Here is an 18,510-nt window from a genome sequence, read left to right as displayed (position 1 = left end):
TTTGCGGTCCAGTGCAGTAGCCTAGTGGCTAAAATCCCTGCCCTTGCATGTGCCGGGATCCCATATGGGAGCTGGTTTCTAATCCTGGAAGTCCCACTTTCCATCCAGCTCCCTGCTTGTGACCTGGGAAAGCAGTAAAGGACGGCCCAAGGCCGTGGGACCCTGCACCTGTGTGGGAGACCTGGAAGTGGCTCCAGGCTCCTGGCTTCGGATTGGCGCAGCTCCAGTTGTCAGAGCTGCCTGGGGAGTAAATTGGCAGATGGAAGATCTTCCTCTCTGTCTCTCCTCTTCTCTGTATATCTGACTTTCTAATAAAACAAACAAATAAACAAACACAATTTATTTATTTGAGAGGCAAAGTTATAAAGACAGTTCTCCCATCCTCTGGTTTATTCCCTGAAAGTCCACAACTGCTAGGCTCAGGCCCAGCTGAAGCCAGGAGCTTCATTTCCCAAGGGCCTAAATACGTGGTCCACGATCTGCTGCTTTTCCCAAGCCACTGGCAGGAGCTGGATGGGAAGTTGAGCGCCTGGGGCTGGATACCACATAAGAGATACCAGTGTCACAGGTCTTCATAAACTTTTTTTCTTAATTTATTTATTTTATTAAGTTAAAAGGGCAGAGAGGGGCCTGGGACAAGATAAACAGACAGTGCCCACACACTTGTTTGGTCCCCAAATATCTGCAATGGCTAGCGCTAGGCCCAACTGAAGCTGGAAACCAGTAACTCAATTCAGGTCTCCCACATAGGTGGTGGGGACCCAACTACTTCAGCCATCACTGCTGCTTCCCAAAGTACACCTAGTATAAAGCTAGAATTGGGAATAGAGCAGGACTCAAATCCAGGCACTCCAACATAGGGTACAAATGTTCCAAGAGGCCTAACCACTACTCCAAGTACCCACCCTTTCACTGATTTCAAAGTCCTCATATGTTGGTTGTTATGTAAATGACTCATGGCTTGGCTGTTACAGAAATGAAGTCTCATTGGTTGACTGCTATGTAAATGACATCTCATCGGCTGGTTGTTAGGTAAGCGACATTTCATTAGTTGGTTGTTGGATAAATAAGAAATGCTTCAGTATGCACCCCATGCACAGGGGGCAGTGTCCAGCTCTGTTCACCCTCTCTACCCCAGCCTGCCAGGAGCAACCATACAGCAGGACTTGACCCTGTGTTGGGTGAAGACCCTGGGGGCACGTGGGGACCCAGGTGAGACGTGGTCAGATCCAGGTGGGGGCTGATGTGTACATCTGCAAGCACAGCACTGCCACAGCTCCCATCTTGGGGTCATGCCAGGAGCCCATGGCTGTCCTGAGAAGACCCATCATGGGAGAGGTGGATGTTCCACCCACTGCACTCATTCTGGATGTAACCCACGGACATTTGCGCTTCTGATACCAAAAGTGGTCCCATTTCCAATCTCAACGCCGGGTCCAGTATTTGAGATGCCACAGCCCTCAGGAAAGAGTTAATCTTCTGGCTATCTTAGGTGTGGGAAGTGGGGGAGTGGGGGAGAGCTATGGGGTAGAGGAGTCTGCCAATCATAAAGCCACAAGGGGAGGGCAGCCTTCCAGGAGGCACCCAGCAGCATCAGGCATATTGACACTCCCACCAGGGTGTCCCTGATAAGGCTTCCCCAGCTGCGAGTCAAAGAACCTGTTTAGACACAGACATGCACAAAGTAAAACAAGACCAGAACCCTAAAAGGGTGTAGCTGGCACATTCAAGTGAGTCAGCCATGTCCAGGCAGTTCTCAACTGGCCCATGGGAGGCAAGTCCCCTGACATCCAATGGGGACGCCCGGCCCACACTCCAGCCTGGCAGCTGCCTCATTCATACCAGGCAGAAGGGTGTGTCCTCTCAGGGCCAGGAAAGCCAACAACCAGCTTCACCAGTGATACGATCACAGGGTCCTGAGGAGATGTGCTGACTTAGAAAGTTGCAGAGTGGTCTCCCCTAAGCCTCCAGCCATCCACAGCAGGACCCAAGCAGCCAACACATCCTCAGGCAGGCCACCTCCATGCTCCTTACATACTGGCCCTTCTGGAGGGCCATGCTACTCCAGGGACATGAGGGTGTCCTCGGCACCCTTGGAGGACATGCAGCTCCCACAACTCAGTAGAAAGAGTACCAACAGGAGGAAGGGTGCAGGACAACAGTGGTCAGTCAGAAGCAGATGAGCCAACAGAATTCAGGTCATAAGAAACACACTTTACAGGGCCTGTGCGATGGCACAATTGGTCAGTCCTTTGCCTGCAAATGCCAGGACCTTTTCTAGCTGTTCCACTTCCCAACCAGTTCCCTGCCTGTAGCCTGGGAAGCAATGGAAGATGGTGCAAAGCCTTAGGATCCTGCACCCATGTGAGAGACCTGGAAGAGACTCCTGGCTCCTGCCTTTGGATCGGCTCAGCTCCAGCCATTGCAGCTACTTAGGGGGTAAACCAGCAGGTGAAAGGTCTTTTTCTCTGTCTCTCCTCTCTGTAAATCTCTTTCCAATAAAAATACATAAATCCTAAAAAAAAGGAAAACACATTATAACAGTGGGATACCAGTACTCTTGCTCCGCTAGGAAGAATTGTACAGTGGCCAATGCTCAGAGAGGGAGAAAGAGACGGGCAGGAAATGGTGTCCGTCATCTGGGAGAAAACTCAGTAGCCTGAAAACCATGTGTGCTGCTCCTCTGCTACAATCTGTCCTAAACAAACAGCAAGTTCCATATCAGTTTACAGAACCCACAACCCACACACTTAATGTATGTATGTTCCTTTCTTGATCCTTAGATCAAGCCTATAATACATATACCACAAAGTTGCTTACAGTGAAAAATAACGAGAAGGGAGCTGGTGACATAATAACGGCTGGACAGACATGTCTCATTATATAGCCATTTCACAAAAATGGCTTTTCTAAACACATCATGGATGGAACACACCACTGAGTTGGAAGGAGGGATCAGACTGCAACGAGTGTGCCCATGGGACACCAATTCTACGAAACGTCACCTGGACACAGGGTCACATGGCCACAGATAACACTCAGCGAAACCCCTGCATGACAGGAACAGCCAGGGCTCTGGCTTCTCCATGTGTGGCTGCGGTCCACGAGTTTCTCACAGTGACTGTGTGCCTTAACGTTGGGAGAGTCTCACTTAAATAAGGAAGCACAGGGGATAAAAGCCTTCAGGGGCACTGTTGTCCTCACGTGGCCAGCAAGCTTTGGGTAGTGCTCCCACATTCCCCCTGCATAGGGAGCCTCGCCTGGCGTGGTCAGTGGGATGGAAACAGTATAACCCAGAGTAAATTCTTGGCACCTCTGATGCAGGGTCTGCAGGTCAAGGGCTCAGGCCACAGAAAAGCGGGTCATCAACACCCAGGTCAGGAAGAACCCAAGATGAGGACACACCTGCCCAGTGTTACCTGCCAGAGGACAACAGGCTCCTGGGTGTCCTTGGACAGGGCAACAGGCAACACTGGGTACTGAGAGTCATTCCCGAGCACACATGGCCCAGTTTACTCTGTCCTGTGCACACGTGGCCCAGCTTACTCCATCCCATCTTCTGAGATGAAAACTCATCTCCAATCAGTCTGTCCTAAGCATGTTTCCACCAAAGCACTGGCCTTCCTGTTCCCTAGCCCCCTCAGGTGCCCTGGGCATTCACTCCTTTCCCTCCTATGCATCCTTTAACTTGCTCTCCTGGCAGACCTGGAAGAAGGAGACACTGAGGTGCATGGTGAGAGACTGGAGCAATGAAAGTGCACACAGAACACAGGAGCTGCTGGAATCAGGCATGACCTTCTGTAGAGGGGAAGAGGTAAACTGTAGGGAGGGTCACCCAGGGGAGGTGCCACCGCTCCTGCACACACATCTGATCCTGTCCTACACAGAATAAGACACTGGTGACTGCATGGCTATGGCTGTGGCAGAGGCTTAAGGACAAAGACAGCCTAATTCTTAACACCCAAACCGCTGACACAGGCAGGCCACTTGGGAGGTGAGTGTAAGAGGAGTAAGGCTAAGCTTGAGCTGAGTGACTGAGCGTGAAAAGTTAAACTCCAGGTGACAGGAAGCAGGCTAAAGCCCAAACCGCACATCATCTCCCCTCCCCCCCAGCCCAGCTATGGCTGGGGTGACAATCGCTGACACTACAGTTGTGGACTCCATGGTAACAGGGAGTGTGCTGGGTCATGTGTGCACAGGAAGGAGTGTGCTGGGCCACGTGTGCACAGGAGGGAGAGCTGGGCCACGTGTGCACAGGAGGGAGAGCTGGGCCATGTGTGCACAGGAGGGAGAGCTGGGCCATGTGTGCACAGGACAGAGTGTGCTGGGCCATGTGTGCACAGGACAGAGTGTGCTGGGCCATGTGTGCACAGGACAGAGTGTGCCGGGCCATGTGTGCACAGGACAGAGTGTGCCGGGCCACGTGTGCACAGGAGGGAGAGCTGGGCCATGTGTGCACAGGAGGGAGAGCTGGGCCATGTGTGCACAGGACAGAGTGTGCTGAGTTACATGTGTGCACAGGACAGAGTGTGCTGGGCCATGTGTGCACAGGACAGAGTGCGCTGGGCCATGTGTGTACAGGACAGAGTGTGCTGGGCCATGTGTGCACAGGACAGAGTGTGCTGGGTCACGTGCGCACAAGAAGAAGTGAGCTAGGCCATGTGTGCACAGGACAGAGTGTGCTGGGCCATGTGCGCACAAGAAGAAGTGAGCTAGGCCATGTGTACATAGGAGAGTGAGGTGGGCCATGTGTGCACAGGAGGGAGTGTGCTTGGCCACAGGTGTGCAAGAAGAGAGCTGGGCCATGTGTATACAGCAGAGAGAGCTGAGCCATGTATGCACAGGAGGGAGAGCTGGGCCATGTGTACACAGGAGGGAGTATACTGAGCCATGTGTGCACAGGAGGGAGTGAGCTGGGTTACATGTGCACAGGAGCAGAGCTGGGCCACGTGTGTACAGTATGCACAAGAGAGTGAGCTGGGCCACGTGTGCACAGGAAGAAGTGCTTTCAGGACCATCTGTACAGTGGCACTGTAGGGCAGGGGCCACGGCCAACCCAGCAAGCCCAGGGTGGTGTGTCCTCTCCAAGGGCTCTCAGGGTCCCTGAAAACTCTGACCCTATCACTCAGTTCCAAGTCAGCGCCTGCTGCACCCAAACCTGAGCCCACACCAGGTCGGTTGAGCCAAGCTGGAGTGGGCAGGAGGCAGCAGTCCAAGGAGAGGCCAATTCCTCTGTCCACCACCCGAACTGCAGAGAGGCCTGGAGTGGCAAACTGGTTTTCCAGATTAGACTCCATGTTGCAAGGCCCTGATAGTTGGAGGGTACTTGTTGATAGGGGAGCACAGCATCTTAAACTAGAGTTTCAGAAAATACTGTGTGCCCCGAGATCTTGGAGATTCCGAGACTCCAGATACTTGGAAACACCACACCGATCCAGCCACGGGAGACATGCCCAGGACACCTTGCGTGCGGAGGTACAGGGCCTGGCCTGTATTCTCAGCTCCCTCCTCCCCTTATGACCACAAGCTTCCTAGAACGTGGTAGCATGGGGGGAGGACAATGGGCCGATGCCCCCCCAATCCCGCAGAGGTCAGCAAAGATTGAGGAGTCGTTTCAACGTGCAACGACCGCCCGCACTGAGGGGGAAGTGCCAGATCCCCCAGCCAATTACCCCATGTGCGGTGCAAGTTCAGACTCGCTGGCTGCCTGCAGGCAGGAGGCAGCAGGCGCAGCAAGAGACTGCGCCGTGGGCGCGCCCAGGACATTGGAGACGGGTGTGTGACGGGGGCGCGCCCAGGAGGCTGGGCCTAGGTGGGAGGCGCGACAGCGGGTGGGAGTTCCAGGGCCGGGGGCGCGCCTGAGGCTTGGTGGTCTGGGCAAGGGGCGAGCCTGAACTGGGGGAACCTGAGTCGGGGACACACTCAAGGGGCCTGAGACGCGTCCAGGTCCAGCGCCGGGCTGGGGATGGAGGTCGGTGCCAGGAGCCCAGGCGAGGGCCAGCGGCCACTCTCCACCCCGCGGGGACCAAGGCTTCTTGGAGCTAAGGAGGCAGCTCGGCCAGGACCCTTCCCCAGCCCAGTCCCCAGAGCCCCCCGACCCCCGCACGGTACCAAATGCGAGTAGCCCGAGGGCCCCAACTCGCCCCGGAAACACCGCCCCCCAACGTGCACCGCGCCCGGTCGCCGAACAAAGACTGGCCGCTGGGAGCGGGTCCCGAGCCTGCAGAATCACCACGGCCCTTGGTCCCGAGCCCAGGTTCCGACGTTGGCGCCTCCTGCCTTTCAGGGGCGCTGGCTGGGGGCGCTCGCGGGGCGCGCGGGGCTTACCTTGCTCTTGACTTCGACTGCGCCGCAGTCTGGGAAGCGCAGCGTCTGGGACCGGTGGAAACTCCGGTTCATGGTTCCGGCCCCAGGTCTTCTGGACTTGGCCCTCGCTCCTTGGAGGCTGCAGGAAGAGTCCCGCGGGCGGGACTGCCACCGGCCCGCGCGCCCTCTGCCACCGGGCGTCTCAGCTTGCAGCTGCCCTGAGCGGGGCTGGCCGCGCGCCTCGGGGACTCCAGGGCCGCGCGCTAGGGAACGCCGGCGCGCGCCGCCCGCCTCCCCGCGCCCCGCCCCGCCCCGAACCCGGGGCCCCGCCCCGCGTCCGGGAGACCCCGCCCCGTGCCCGCGCCGGCGAGGTCCCGGGAACGTCGCTATGCTTGCCTTGGCAGCGCGGCACGGGATGGTGTTGACTTTCCGTGGTCTCGCGCGCCTAGGGGCGCGAGTCCACTCGTGAGAAAGCTGGTCCCGTGGGGACTTCGAGGTCCGCGCAGTGCGGGAAGGGTATCCTGGGGGGCGGCTCGGAGGGAAAGGGCTCGCAGTATGACAATGGCGCGTGCCGCAAGCTGGTGGCAGCTTCACTGCAGAAGGGATCTGGAGGTGGAGTGGACGCAAGGGGTTAGTCTGGCCGCTCGGCCGATATTCCCGCTTGAGTCCGATAAAACTGTGACCCATATCTGCAACTTGCCTTTACAGTGAGAGTTGGTTTCTAATGCTGTACGTGCAAAATGTGATTTATAGCCATTTTATCGTCTACTTCAGACATTTCTGATTTTTCTAACACCATGTTTTGTGGCAGCATTTATTTCTTTAAAGAAGTAAGAGTGGAGTCTTGTGGACTGCTGAAGCCTTTAACACAGGGCACCAAATCAAAATCCCCAAAGTTCAGTTTCCATTGAACTTAGCTGAGTGTCCACCCTGCTGTGTGCCAGGGCTAGTCCAGGAACCATGGCCAAGCAGTGGAGCTGGGATCCCTGCCCATGAGAAGGCCAGCACAGGCAGAGTTCAGAAGGAGGCCTTGGTGAAGTTGGTGAGACAGCTTAGAGACAGCGGGGGACTTCCAAGGGAGAATGGCCCAACTAGCTGTACACCAGCAGTTGGGCTTCCAGCTTGACAAGCCTTGGACTTAGCCTACTGCAAGCTGTCCAGGTACAGCAGGGGACCCTCTCATTTAGGAGAGATGCTCAGAACTACCCAGGAGCGAGTTCCAACCCCCATATCCAAGGATGAATGACAGGGTGCAGGAGGGGCTGTAGGGTGCTGGGAAGGCTGCTCTTGCTAAGGCCTCTGGGGTTAGGGCATTTATTCAATGCCCAAAGCCCACACCATCACCTGGGGCTTGTTGCCAACAGTGCTTTCAGACCCCAGAGTCTGCACTTGAACAGGATATTAGGGGATGGCATCACAGAGAAAGCTGGTGGGTGCCACTGCCTTGGCAGAGTCGGTGATGTCACAGGGAAGATTGTCAGGTGCTTTTTTAGTTGAATCAGTGGTGTCACAGGGAGGGCTGCCATGTGCTGCTGGCTTAGCTGAATCAGCTGCTACCCTTCATTTTGTGCTGACATTGGGCATGTGGAAGCAGCAGAAAGGGCCCGGAAGCCAGCTGGATGCAGGAGACGCCTGTGGCCAACCAACACAGGAAGAGGGATCTTTAGAGCTCAAAGGTGGGTTGCAGATCCTTCCGTTGGAAAGTGTTTCCCAGCCCAGCAACAGGAGGGAAGAACTCTCCCTGGTTCTGGCCTGACAGCCATCTCAGGACACCTGTGGATTGCAGGAGCACAGCCACAGTCCCAGCCCCCAGCCTGCTGACCACCTGCTCGGACGGTGAAACCACAAGCTACAATTCTCAGCGTCTGTAACTGTGAAGAGAAGTGATGGTACTCCCACAATCTGCAAAAGCATACGGGGACCCATTCAACCATGTGCCTGTGGGGTGGGCACATGGCCAAGAGGGGTGAGAGGATGCCAGACTGACGGCTCCATCCTAGTGTCTCACAGCAGAGAAACCCAGAGACAGAGGTTGGGGTGCCCTTCTGTCATTAGATGGAAAACAGCTGCTCATTGCCACAGCGGCCCTGTGTCTCCTGGGCACAGACCTGGTGTCTGAGGCTTGACACAGATACATGCTGAAACAAAATGTGAAACAGAGGTTATCAGTGAAAGCTGGTTTCCAGAATTCTTGCTGCTGACCCTACTCCTGAGTCACCTTGTTCCAGACTCCACCAAAAGCTCGACTGAGCACAGGCAGCTGTAATTCCACAATTATAGAGAATGAGGTCATAGGGTTGTGAGTTGCAAAGCTAGGATTTGAGTGGATCCTGAGGCCTTGCCGGGGGACTCCTGTCTACCAAAACAAAAAAAAAATGGAGAAAGTGGGGTAATAGGAGGAAGAAACAGAGTTAGGAATGGTACTCTGTATAGCCTCCAGTGAACGGCTATGTTAGGCCAAGCTAATAGCATACCACCAACTTTCAAATCAAGGCTGCAAGCTCAGCCAGCATCACTTGGGAGCAGGTAGGGGCCCTCACTCCCAGGATGAAGGCACAGAATGAAAATAGCCCTTGTTTCTTTCTTTGCCTTCTTTGTAGCTAATATCCACTGGCTGCAGGTGTACCCCTGAGGGCAGCCTTCATGCCGTGCATGGCTGTGCAGAACTGAAGTCTGAGTGAGTGGAGAGGGGATAGTGAAGAGCAAGGTCACACTCTTCCCATCCAAGCCCGATGCCAACCAGGTCATTGTTCCCATGGCCCAGCCTCCCACTGCTCCTCTGGCTCAGCAGCTGCTTCCGCCTTTTCCCTCAGTTTTCCTTTAGTTCTTGAATTCATGGCCTGTTAGAGACTTGCCGAGAACTATTTTTGGTTCAAGTTGGAGTAACTTTGCCCAAGGGCATTAGCTGTGCAACTATCAGTTGACAGGATATAGGTTGTCACAGGAAGCCACAATATCCACAAGAACTCAGGTATAGGAAGGCTATGGCTGTGGCTTCAGCAGGGGTGAGGTCAGGTGTTCCAGGTGCTCAGTAGCGTCTAGGCTGGGTCTAGGCTACACATGCCCACTCAGGTATCACCTGCACCTGACGAAGGATACAGGCTAGATGAGCTTTGGTGTGAGGCAATGGGTGAGAACCCGCTACATACAGGGAAGGCACCTGTGGCTACTACTGTGACCAGGGCCAGGCCCCACCTCTCCACCAGGCCCTCCGTCAGGGGAAGGATTAGAGATGAAAGACCAGGAGAAAAGGAAACAGGCTAAGCGTCCCCGGGTGCATGGGGCAAGGGCTTCTTGGACCCTTGGAGGGCTACATGGAGTGTGAACGTGGGACTTCAGCCATGTGGAGTGAGCAGGTAGCATGTGGATGTGCATGGAGCAGGAATTCTAGGCCTGTACCATATCCCAGATGTGTTGGAGGTGAAAGAACCGGCCCCCATCTTTCCTCCTTACCTCCAGGTTGGATAGACCCTGAGACCCAATCAGCCATGATTTATATTTATTTATATATTTATTTGAAAGATTTGTTTATTTCCACTGGAAAGGCAGATTACAGGCAGATGAAGAGATAGAAAGATCTTCCATCCACTGGTTTACTCCCCAAGTGGCCATAATGGAGCTGAGCTGAGCTGATCCAAAACCAGGAGTCAGGAGACTCACTCCAACATGGGGTTCAGGTTCCTAAGGCTCTGGGTCATTCTGCATGGCTCTCCCAGGCCACAAGCCCGGAGCTGGATGGGAAGCAGAGTAGCCAGAACATGAACCAGCATCCATATGGGATGCCAGCACTTGGAGGTGCAGGATGAGCTAGTTGAGACATTGTGCTGGCCCCACAGTCACAATTTCTAACATGAAGTGCAAGACTGAGACTTGGTTGTAGCTTCATGGTCCTGAACAGGAACTGGTGCCCTCAGACAACAGAGGTCTGGCTGCTTTTGTTCCTGTTCTCTGCATCTGGAGATAAAGGCGGGAATGTTGGCTATGAAGCCAACAAGTAAACAACTGGCCTGCTGTGTCCTGCAGTTCCTCAACACATCAAAGACAAGACATGGCAAGGAACATGACCGCATGTCACACAGCTTGCTATGAGGGCCCCTGTCGGTGTGTGTGCACAAAGTGAACTGTCTGAAACACTCTCAGGATCACAGTCCATGTCACATAGCCTGCTCTGAGAGCACCTGCAAGTGCAGATTGCAACCATTGAAACAGATCCTATTCTGATTCACAGCTCTTGTGAGGAGACTTACGTGTGAAAGTCCCTAAGAGAGTGTTTCTTATTGTTTTTAGATATATCTATTTTTTATCTATTTAAAAGTTCTGGTTACAAGGAGAGATCTTCCATTTGCTGTTTCATTCCTCAAATGGCCTCAATGGCCAGAGCCAGGTTAGACCAAAGTCAGGAACGAGGAGCTTTGTCTGGGTCTTCCACATGGGTGCAGGGGCCCAAGCACTCGAGCCATCTTGCATGTTCTCAAGCCATGAGCAGGGAGCTGGATCAGAAACATAACAATTGGCACAAGAACTCATGCCAACGTGAGATACTGGTATCACAGGCTACAGAGACTATTTGTTTTAAGATTATTTGTGTATTTGAAAGGTAGAGTTATTCCAATATCTGAGTCACGGCACCAAATGTTAGTTATTTAAAAAGATTGGAGAGTGCTCTAGTCCATACGATATTACTATATTATTACGATATTATTACGCGTAGCTAATTCCCACAACCTGGTTCTTTACCGTGAGCTGAAACACACCAGACTCAACGAGGTATCTTAGGAGGTTTATTCCAACGGGGCAGGAACAGGGTAGAAGGGAAGGGGAAGGGGAGGGGGGAAGGGAGGCCGGAGGAAGACGGGAGAGCAAGGGAGAGCAAAGAAGAGCAAAAGAGAGAAGAGAGAGAGAGAGAGACAGAGACCAGAGAAGGAGGGATAAGAGAGGGATAACAGAGGGGTAAGAGAGGGGTAAGAGCAGGGTAAGAGCAGGGTAAGAGAGGGAGGGATAAGAGAGTGAGCCGCACCTGGGGGGCCTTTTTGTCGGCCAGGTGTAGGGGGTGGGGATTGGGAGGGATTGAGGCCAGGCCCCCAGGGGATTGGTGCCTGCAGGTGAATGCCTAGGGATGATTGGCGAGTGGGCAGAGTTGGGGAGGGGGCTGGAAGATTGGGAGGTGGGATTCAGGTGGAGTGCCAGGTTACATCCGATTGGTGGATAGCTAGCCCGGCGCGAACTTCATGAGCTGTGAGGAAGAAGGAATGGCGCGCCGGGTCCAGGGAAGGATATTGGAATAACTCCTTACATTCCTCCCTTTTGTTATATATAAAGGAAGAGGGGCATTGTTCTCTGGCTTCTAGGAGCTGGTCTCTCTTGGCAGTGGTTGCAGCCTGGTGGGAAGAATGGGAGATGGAGGGACGCTTCTAGTACTGCAAAAGAAACTGGTTAATGGTTTGATTAAAAAATTTTACATTTCAGTGGCTGGGAATGGAGGAAAGAGTTATTAAGAGTCCTTATTGAAAAGCTGGCTTGAATTGATTTTCTCTTAGCCAGGCCTTCTTGTACTCGATTCTTCATTACTCCTGAATGGTCAGCATAGACAGGGTAGCTTCACCAGGAACCAGAGACCCTGACTACCCATCATCCTATCTAACTCCTCACATTTCCAAACAGAGGAGTGAACAGGGATAAAGGGACGAATACCACTCGAGCTTCTTCGAGCTGAAAGGGGGCGTTGTTGAGTAACTGCAGGAGTAGGGGGTTCTAGAGGTTCCTGGTAGAAGTAGAAGTCATCAGATGTCTGAAGTACTGCCTGGCACTTGAAGGTTTCTCTTTCTTGAAGTCTAGATAACAAAATAAATCATAATTATAATCTTTCCCAACCTAGCAGGTCATGAGTTCAGTTAGAAACCCAGTTGGAATACTTGGGCTTTTCAAGCTTAGATATAAAAGAATTGTCAGGTTTCAAACTTTGTCAGAGTAAACATTAGTTTAAAATGATGGACTAGATTTATAACTACTTCAAATCCCAAATTTTGAAACATACCCAATGGAACACATGAAACCTTTTTGGTCGTATGAAATTGTTATCTGAAACAATGAAAAGATTAGTGTATGGCATCAGAATAGAAACCTATCACAAGACAGGTAAATACAAGCTAACTCCTTGAGTAACCTTAACAATTATTGCATTTGATGTTTATAGTAACTTTGAATTTCACTAGGAAGCAGGCAAGTGCTAGATTTAACAATTATACTTTACCAATTGTTGCAAGCCCTAAGAGTTTCAGGAAGACATAGCCTGGAACATAAAGCACAGTACTTAATACATTCTGTTACAGGACTACTAGTCACATTGTAGATGGCACAATATTTAAACTAGTTTTCATGTACAATAACCCAGCAGTTTATAGTATTCCAACAAGATTTTACAGAAGTTTATATACTTTAAGGCAGAAGGAAGCAATCTACTAACTTATAGGCTAACAAGTCATGTACTAGCAATTGAACACAAGAATCTTAGGTAGATGAGCTGAGAAATCCCAAATAACTTGACAAATCATGAGCAAGACATGAAGTCTGCCTTAGGGCAGTGAGGGTATCCTACCTCAGTGAAGTCTAGCAAAAACTGAAGAGGGAGATGGCAAACATGTCTATTAGGAGCCTGGTCATTGAGGCAGGCTGAACAATTACAGGTTAACTAAGTTTTCCCTAGGAATGCTTCTTTTCTGAGCTTCTAGATTAATCTGTCACCTAAGCTAATCTGGGGCTCCTGAGAGACCCTGATGGTAACTGTAAGAGAGGGAAGAAGCCAAAGCTAGCTAGGACAGAGAAGGCAGTGTCCAGATGGAAATTTACAGTTTCCCTTCCACTGTGAGAACCACCTGGGGCTCTTGGGTGCTGTTCCGAGCTGTCACCGAAGTCCGTTGATGGCCTTGAGCCTGTGCAGGTTCCTGGGCTGCTTCAGTCCCATGTGGGAGATCCAATGGGAAATGACTGACCTGAAGTACTTGGCCTTCAGGGACAGTCATATATCCAATGACCTCCTTGGTAGTTTGGACATGGCCCTGGGCGTCCTTTCTGATGATCCTTGGCGAAGTGTCTGTTGCTTCTGCAATGAAGAGCACTTGGGAGGCCTCCGGGGGTCTCACTGGAAACCAGAAGCACACACCTCTCTCATCCTGCTCTGCCATGGGATCCCCTCCTGGTCTCTGATGTAAAATACCATAGTGACCCCTTTAAGAGGTTATCAGGGTACGTTCAGGTCCCATTTGTAAGTTTCTAAAGTTTTTTCCTAATGTCAGAGCAGTTAAGAGTCTGCTATCTATACATCACGTATTCTCTACATAGAATCTAATGGAATATACTCAAAGTCATTCCTCAAGCATTTTAGGAAGCTGGAGGATTACTCTGTGGCCCTAATCTCAAGGAATTATTTAAACCAAAATTAAAAGTATCCTTCCCTGGACCCGGCGCGCCATTCCTTCTTCCTCACAGCTCATGAAGTTCGCGCCGGGCTAGCTATCCACCAATCGGATGTAACCTGGCACTCCACCTGAATCCCACCTCCCAATCTTCCAGCCCCCTCCCCAACTCTGCCCACTCGCCAATCATCCCTAGGCATTCACCTGCAGGCACCAATCCCCTGGGGGCCTGGCCTCAATCCCTCCCAATCCCCACCCCCTACACCTGGCCGACAAAAAGGCCCCCCAGGTGCGGCTCGCTCTCTGGTCTCTCCGCTCTCTCTCTTACCCTGCTCTTACCCCTCTTACCCTGCTCTTATCCCGCTCTTACCCCTCTTACCCCTCTCTTATGCCTCTCTTACCCCGCTCTTATCCCTCTCTTCTCTCTCTCTCCCCTTCCCCCTTTTCTCCTCCTGATTTTCACCACCTCTACCCATTCCTGCCCCGTTGGAATAAACCTCCTAAGATACCTCGTTGAGTCTGGTGTGTTTCAGCTCACGGTAAAGAACCAGGTTGTGGGAATTACCTGCACGTAATAATATCGTAATAATATCATAATATCGTGTGGACTAGAACTCTCTCAATCTTTTTAAATAACTAACAGTTACAGAGAAAGAGAGGGAGAAATAAAGACTGATATTCCATCCACTGGTTCAGTATCCAAATGGCTGCAGCAACTAAAGTCTGGTCACTGTAGCTAGGAGCCAGGAGCTTCTTCGGGTTCTCATACACGGGTGCACTCGGACCATTCTCCACTGCTTTCCCAGTGCTGTAGACCTGACCTTACTAAACAACTGGCCTGGAGATGGCTTTTTTTTTTTCATTATCTTAAATGAAGTTTACATGGTTGATCAGGGTTAGGGAGAAGTGGGTGTGATCATTGTTTTCACAACACAGAGCACTAACCACTGTACGATCACGGCCGTGACCATTGTTTTCAAACTTTTTATTTCTTCTTCCCATTTCTGGGAGGAGATGGGAAATAAGGGGAGAAGCTGTACCCAGCCTCTCAATCACCCTAGCATCCAGGGCTGGGGAATGGCCACCCAATATCAATCCACAAGAAGAATGAGACTCGCTAGTGAACAACGTCCTGCACAGGAGATGGCCATGAACACCAGGCAGGGTGCTGCCACCACAGCTGCTCTCCCCATTGCTTGCATTCCCTCTACAGTGTGTGTGTGTGTGTGTGTGTGTGTGTGTGTACAGAACAAGAGCAAGACAGCAAGAAAGAGAATGCTAGAGAGATTTCTTCCATCCATTGGTTCACTCTGCAGCCAGGACAATGCCAGGCCAAAGCAGGAGCCAGAAACTCTACCCTGATCTCCCACATGAGTGTCAGGGACCCAAGCACTTGGGCTTTTCTCTGGCACATTATCTGGGAGTTGGATCAAGTGTGGAGAACCCAGGACTCCCATGTGGGATGTCAATGCCACAAATAGCAGCTTAATCCAGTGTGCCACAACTCCAGCCTACACACATTTGGTTTTTGCAAGGTGGAAGGTCATTCATGTATCTGTAAACAGTGCCCTTGCTGAGGGGTAGCTTCTATTCATGGTCTAGTACCTTCTTGATGGGAGGCATGGCTCCTGTGATATTTGAAGAGTCCAGGTCACCTGGCCTGCCTGTTGTAATTCACAAGGAGAATGCTTGTGCCACATGTGGGTCTCAAGTTCAAGGGAACCTCCGAGAGGCTGTGAATGGGCACTGGGATGCATGTTGACCTAAGGATGGGATCACAGCACAATCACCAGCTTGGGTAACCTTGGGTCAACCCAGCTCCCTGTAATTACCCAGAGGTTAGGACAACATCCTGGCCCCTTTTACAACATATCTGGTTCTTGTGAGTAGTAATCACAAATCCTGATGAGCAGATGATGGAAACACCACCTCTTGGCAATTCTAAGCTCTAAAATGAGGCTTCTTGGTGAACTTTGGGGTATCTTCTCAAGCACCTTAAAACTTGATAAGCCCCAAATAAATGTAATTTTGTTCATGACTAGGTCAATTTTATTTCCTGCATACATTTCTAAGTGTTAGTCAGCAGGAGCCAAGTGATGTTCCCTGCCCCAACCCCCCGCCCTGTCCCCTGCACCGTCTGATGACTCCCAGGATCTCTCGTCAGGAGCTGGAATGCACATCTAAGTCCTCCAGAATTGGATTGAGATCTGAAATTTTGGACACTTCTTTTTTTTGTTGTTGGACACTTCTTGTAAACATTTCTCACTCTCAGCAAAACTGTGTGTATCTTTGCTGATAGATGGAGGGTTCCTTTTTCAAATCAGTCTTTGCCAAGGCCAATCGGGTGTTAGGTTCTGTTCTGTTTGGTACACTGTGGATAAACACAGCTGAGCTCACGGTGACATCTTGTGGTCACTCTCCTCTATCACAATGGGACTTTGGGTGACCAAAACAGGTGAGTACCAGGAGGTGTCACTCCTTCCAACCCCTTCGGGGGTATTCTAGGCATCTAAAACCTCACGGCAATGTTGGGGTTCACAGCTTGTGTGTCTCCAAATAGTCATATCCTATTCCTGGGTCAGAACACTCTTGGCTCCTCCTTGTCCGACTGGTCATTTTGCATTTTGAACCTTCTTACGTCACACAGGGTAAGTTTTGTTCTTGATACATGTAAGGGAGTGGCTGTAAACCTTGTTAGTATTTGAGGAAGAGACCCCCCCAAAACAGCACTCCTTATAGATCAGTGCAATTTCCTAAGGCTCAGGCAACAAGTGACATCGCTAACAGCAATGCTGCTGCAGGGTAACCCCTATAGAAATTCAAAGTACTTTGTAATATGTATGGGTCTTCCTTGCATAAATTCACTTACTTTTCTTTGGTTTCTGTTGATTTTGGTGGCATTCCCAGGAAGTTATTATTGAACCCAAGGCTAATAAGCACATGAAAAGTTGCTCAACATCACTAATTATTAGGTAAACAAAAATCAAAGCCAAAAAGAGATATCACTTCATACTTGTTAGAATGGTTGTTGATAGAAATAAATAGGATCCTTTTTATTTAAAAAAATGTGTTTATTTTATTTGAAAGTCAGAGTTACAGAGAGAAGGAGAGACAGAGATATCTTTCATTTTTGCTGGTTCATTCCCCAAATGGTTGCAAAGGCTGGAAATAAGCTGGTCTGAAGCCAAGAGCCAGGAGTTTCTTCTCAGTCTCCCATGTGGGTGCAAGGGAACAAAAATTTTGGCCCAAATAAAAGGCTCTTTTTTCCCCAAAAAGATTTATTTATTTTTATTGAGAAGGCAAACTTACAGAGAGAAGGGGAGACAAAGATCCTTCCATCCACTGGTTCACGCCTCAAGTAGCCTCAACAACTGGAACTGAGCCTATCGGAAGCCAGGGACTTTTTCCAGGTCTTCCATGTGGGTGCAGGGTCCCAACAGCTGCCCTCGACTGCTTTCCCAGGCCACTATCAGGGAGCTGGATAGGAAGTGGAGCAACTAGAATATAAACCAGCATCCGTATGAGATCCCAGCAGATGCAAGGTGGTGATTTAGCCACTAGCCGATTGTGCTGGGCCCAAGTAGGCTCTTTAAAAAAGTTAATGTAAGTTTTATTCAGGACAGAATATGAGTGGCCTAGGATGGGAGACACGAGTCTAATGATATTTATTTATTATTTGAAAGGTGGATTTCCAGAGAGAAGGAGAAACAAAGATCTTCCACTTGCTGGTTCACTCCTCAAATGGTCACAACAGCTAGAGCTGAGCCGATCTGAAGCTGGGAGCCAGGAAATTCCTGTGGGTTTCCTACATGGGTGCAGGATCCCAAGGCTTTGGGCCATCTTTCACTGCTCTCCCAGGCTATAAGCAGGAGTTGTATGGGGAGTGGATCAGCTAGGACACAAGCTGACATCTATATAGGGTGCTGGTGCCATAGGTAGAAGCTTAGCTTGCTACAACACATGCCAGCTCCCACTCTATTACTTTAGTAACTAACCCCCCATGCTCTGTGTGAACTGCTGTCAGTAGCACGTCTGTCTACCATCTCTGTGGTATGTCCTTTCCCTTGATGCCATATACAAGGGACGTATAGTATGAAACCTCTTCAGATTGGTTTCTTTCAACTCCGCAACATGCACAGTGTTCACCTATGTCTGCACTGCTTCGTGGTGTGGTAATGAATGACGCACCTCAGCTTAGTTACTCCATAGCTATTAACAATCATGTAGATTCCTTAAGTTATTTGCTAATTATGAGGACATAATTCTATGCTGCTCGCTTGTGGGTATAATGATTAGAGCATTGTGAGTGTGATTATGGCTGTTAAACCCAGACTGTTTCCCTTTGGAAGAAGTTACCATTATCCATTCTTGCTTCAACTGCCATTGTATCTTCTTTAAAAAAAGGTTTTAGTCACTTTAAGATGTATAGCGTTATCTCTTGGTTGTCTTTGTTTACCTTTACGTCATGCAGATTGTTGCTGATGAATAATTTGTGTGTCTGTCACTTGTATGTCGTCTTTGTTGAGACGCCTCCCCAGAGTCACCCTTATGCGACGGGCTCAAGCCGGTTTGTTGAGGTTTAGAGCCTCTTTAAGTATTTGCAGATAGGTCTTTCTTCAGATATGTTTCCCGGGTATTTTCTTTCCCAGTCTGTGATCCGTTGCTTGGTTATTTTACCAGGATCTTTAACAGAGTCGAACTTTCTGTTTAATAATGCCTATGCATTATCAGCTGGTCTTCCTTTCATGAACTGGTTTTCGTTATTTTATCTAAAAAGTCATTACCCAAGGTA

The 18,510-nt window shown here is 50.5% G+C and overlaps 1 protein-coding gene across 1 annotated transcript in view; it reads right to left on the bottom strand.

The window, feature by feature from the left end:
- LOC131482540 (partitioning defective 6 homolog gamma-like) overlaps positions 1-6,491 on the bottom strand; it is a 37,907-nt gene extending 31,416 nt beyond the window's left edge. The window contains exon 1 of the mRNA XM_058677029.1: positions 6,328-6,491. Within this exon, the coding sequence (XP_058533012.1) occupies positions 6,328-6,399 (72 nt within the window). The 5' untranslated portion in view covers positions 6,400-6,491. The remainder of the gene's footprint in view (positions 1-6,327) is intronic.
- Positions 6,492-18,510: the final 12,019 nt, after the last annotated feature.

The sequence above is a fragment of the Ochotona princeps genome, chromosome 18, assembly GCF_030435755.1.
Source record: "Ochotona princeps isolate mOchPri1 chromosome 18, mOchPri1.hap1, whole genome shotgun sequence".
In the NCBI taxonomy this organism is placed as follows: domain Eukaryota; kingdom Metazoa; phylum Chordata; class Mammalia; order Lagomorpha; family Ochotonidae; genus Ochotona; species Ochotona princeps.
Note: the sequence above shows the minus strand (reverse complement) of the source record. Positions and strands in the feature narration are given on the sequence as shown.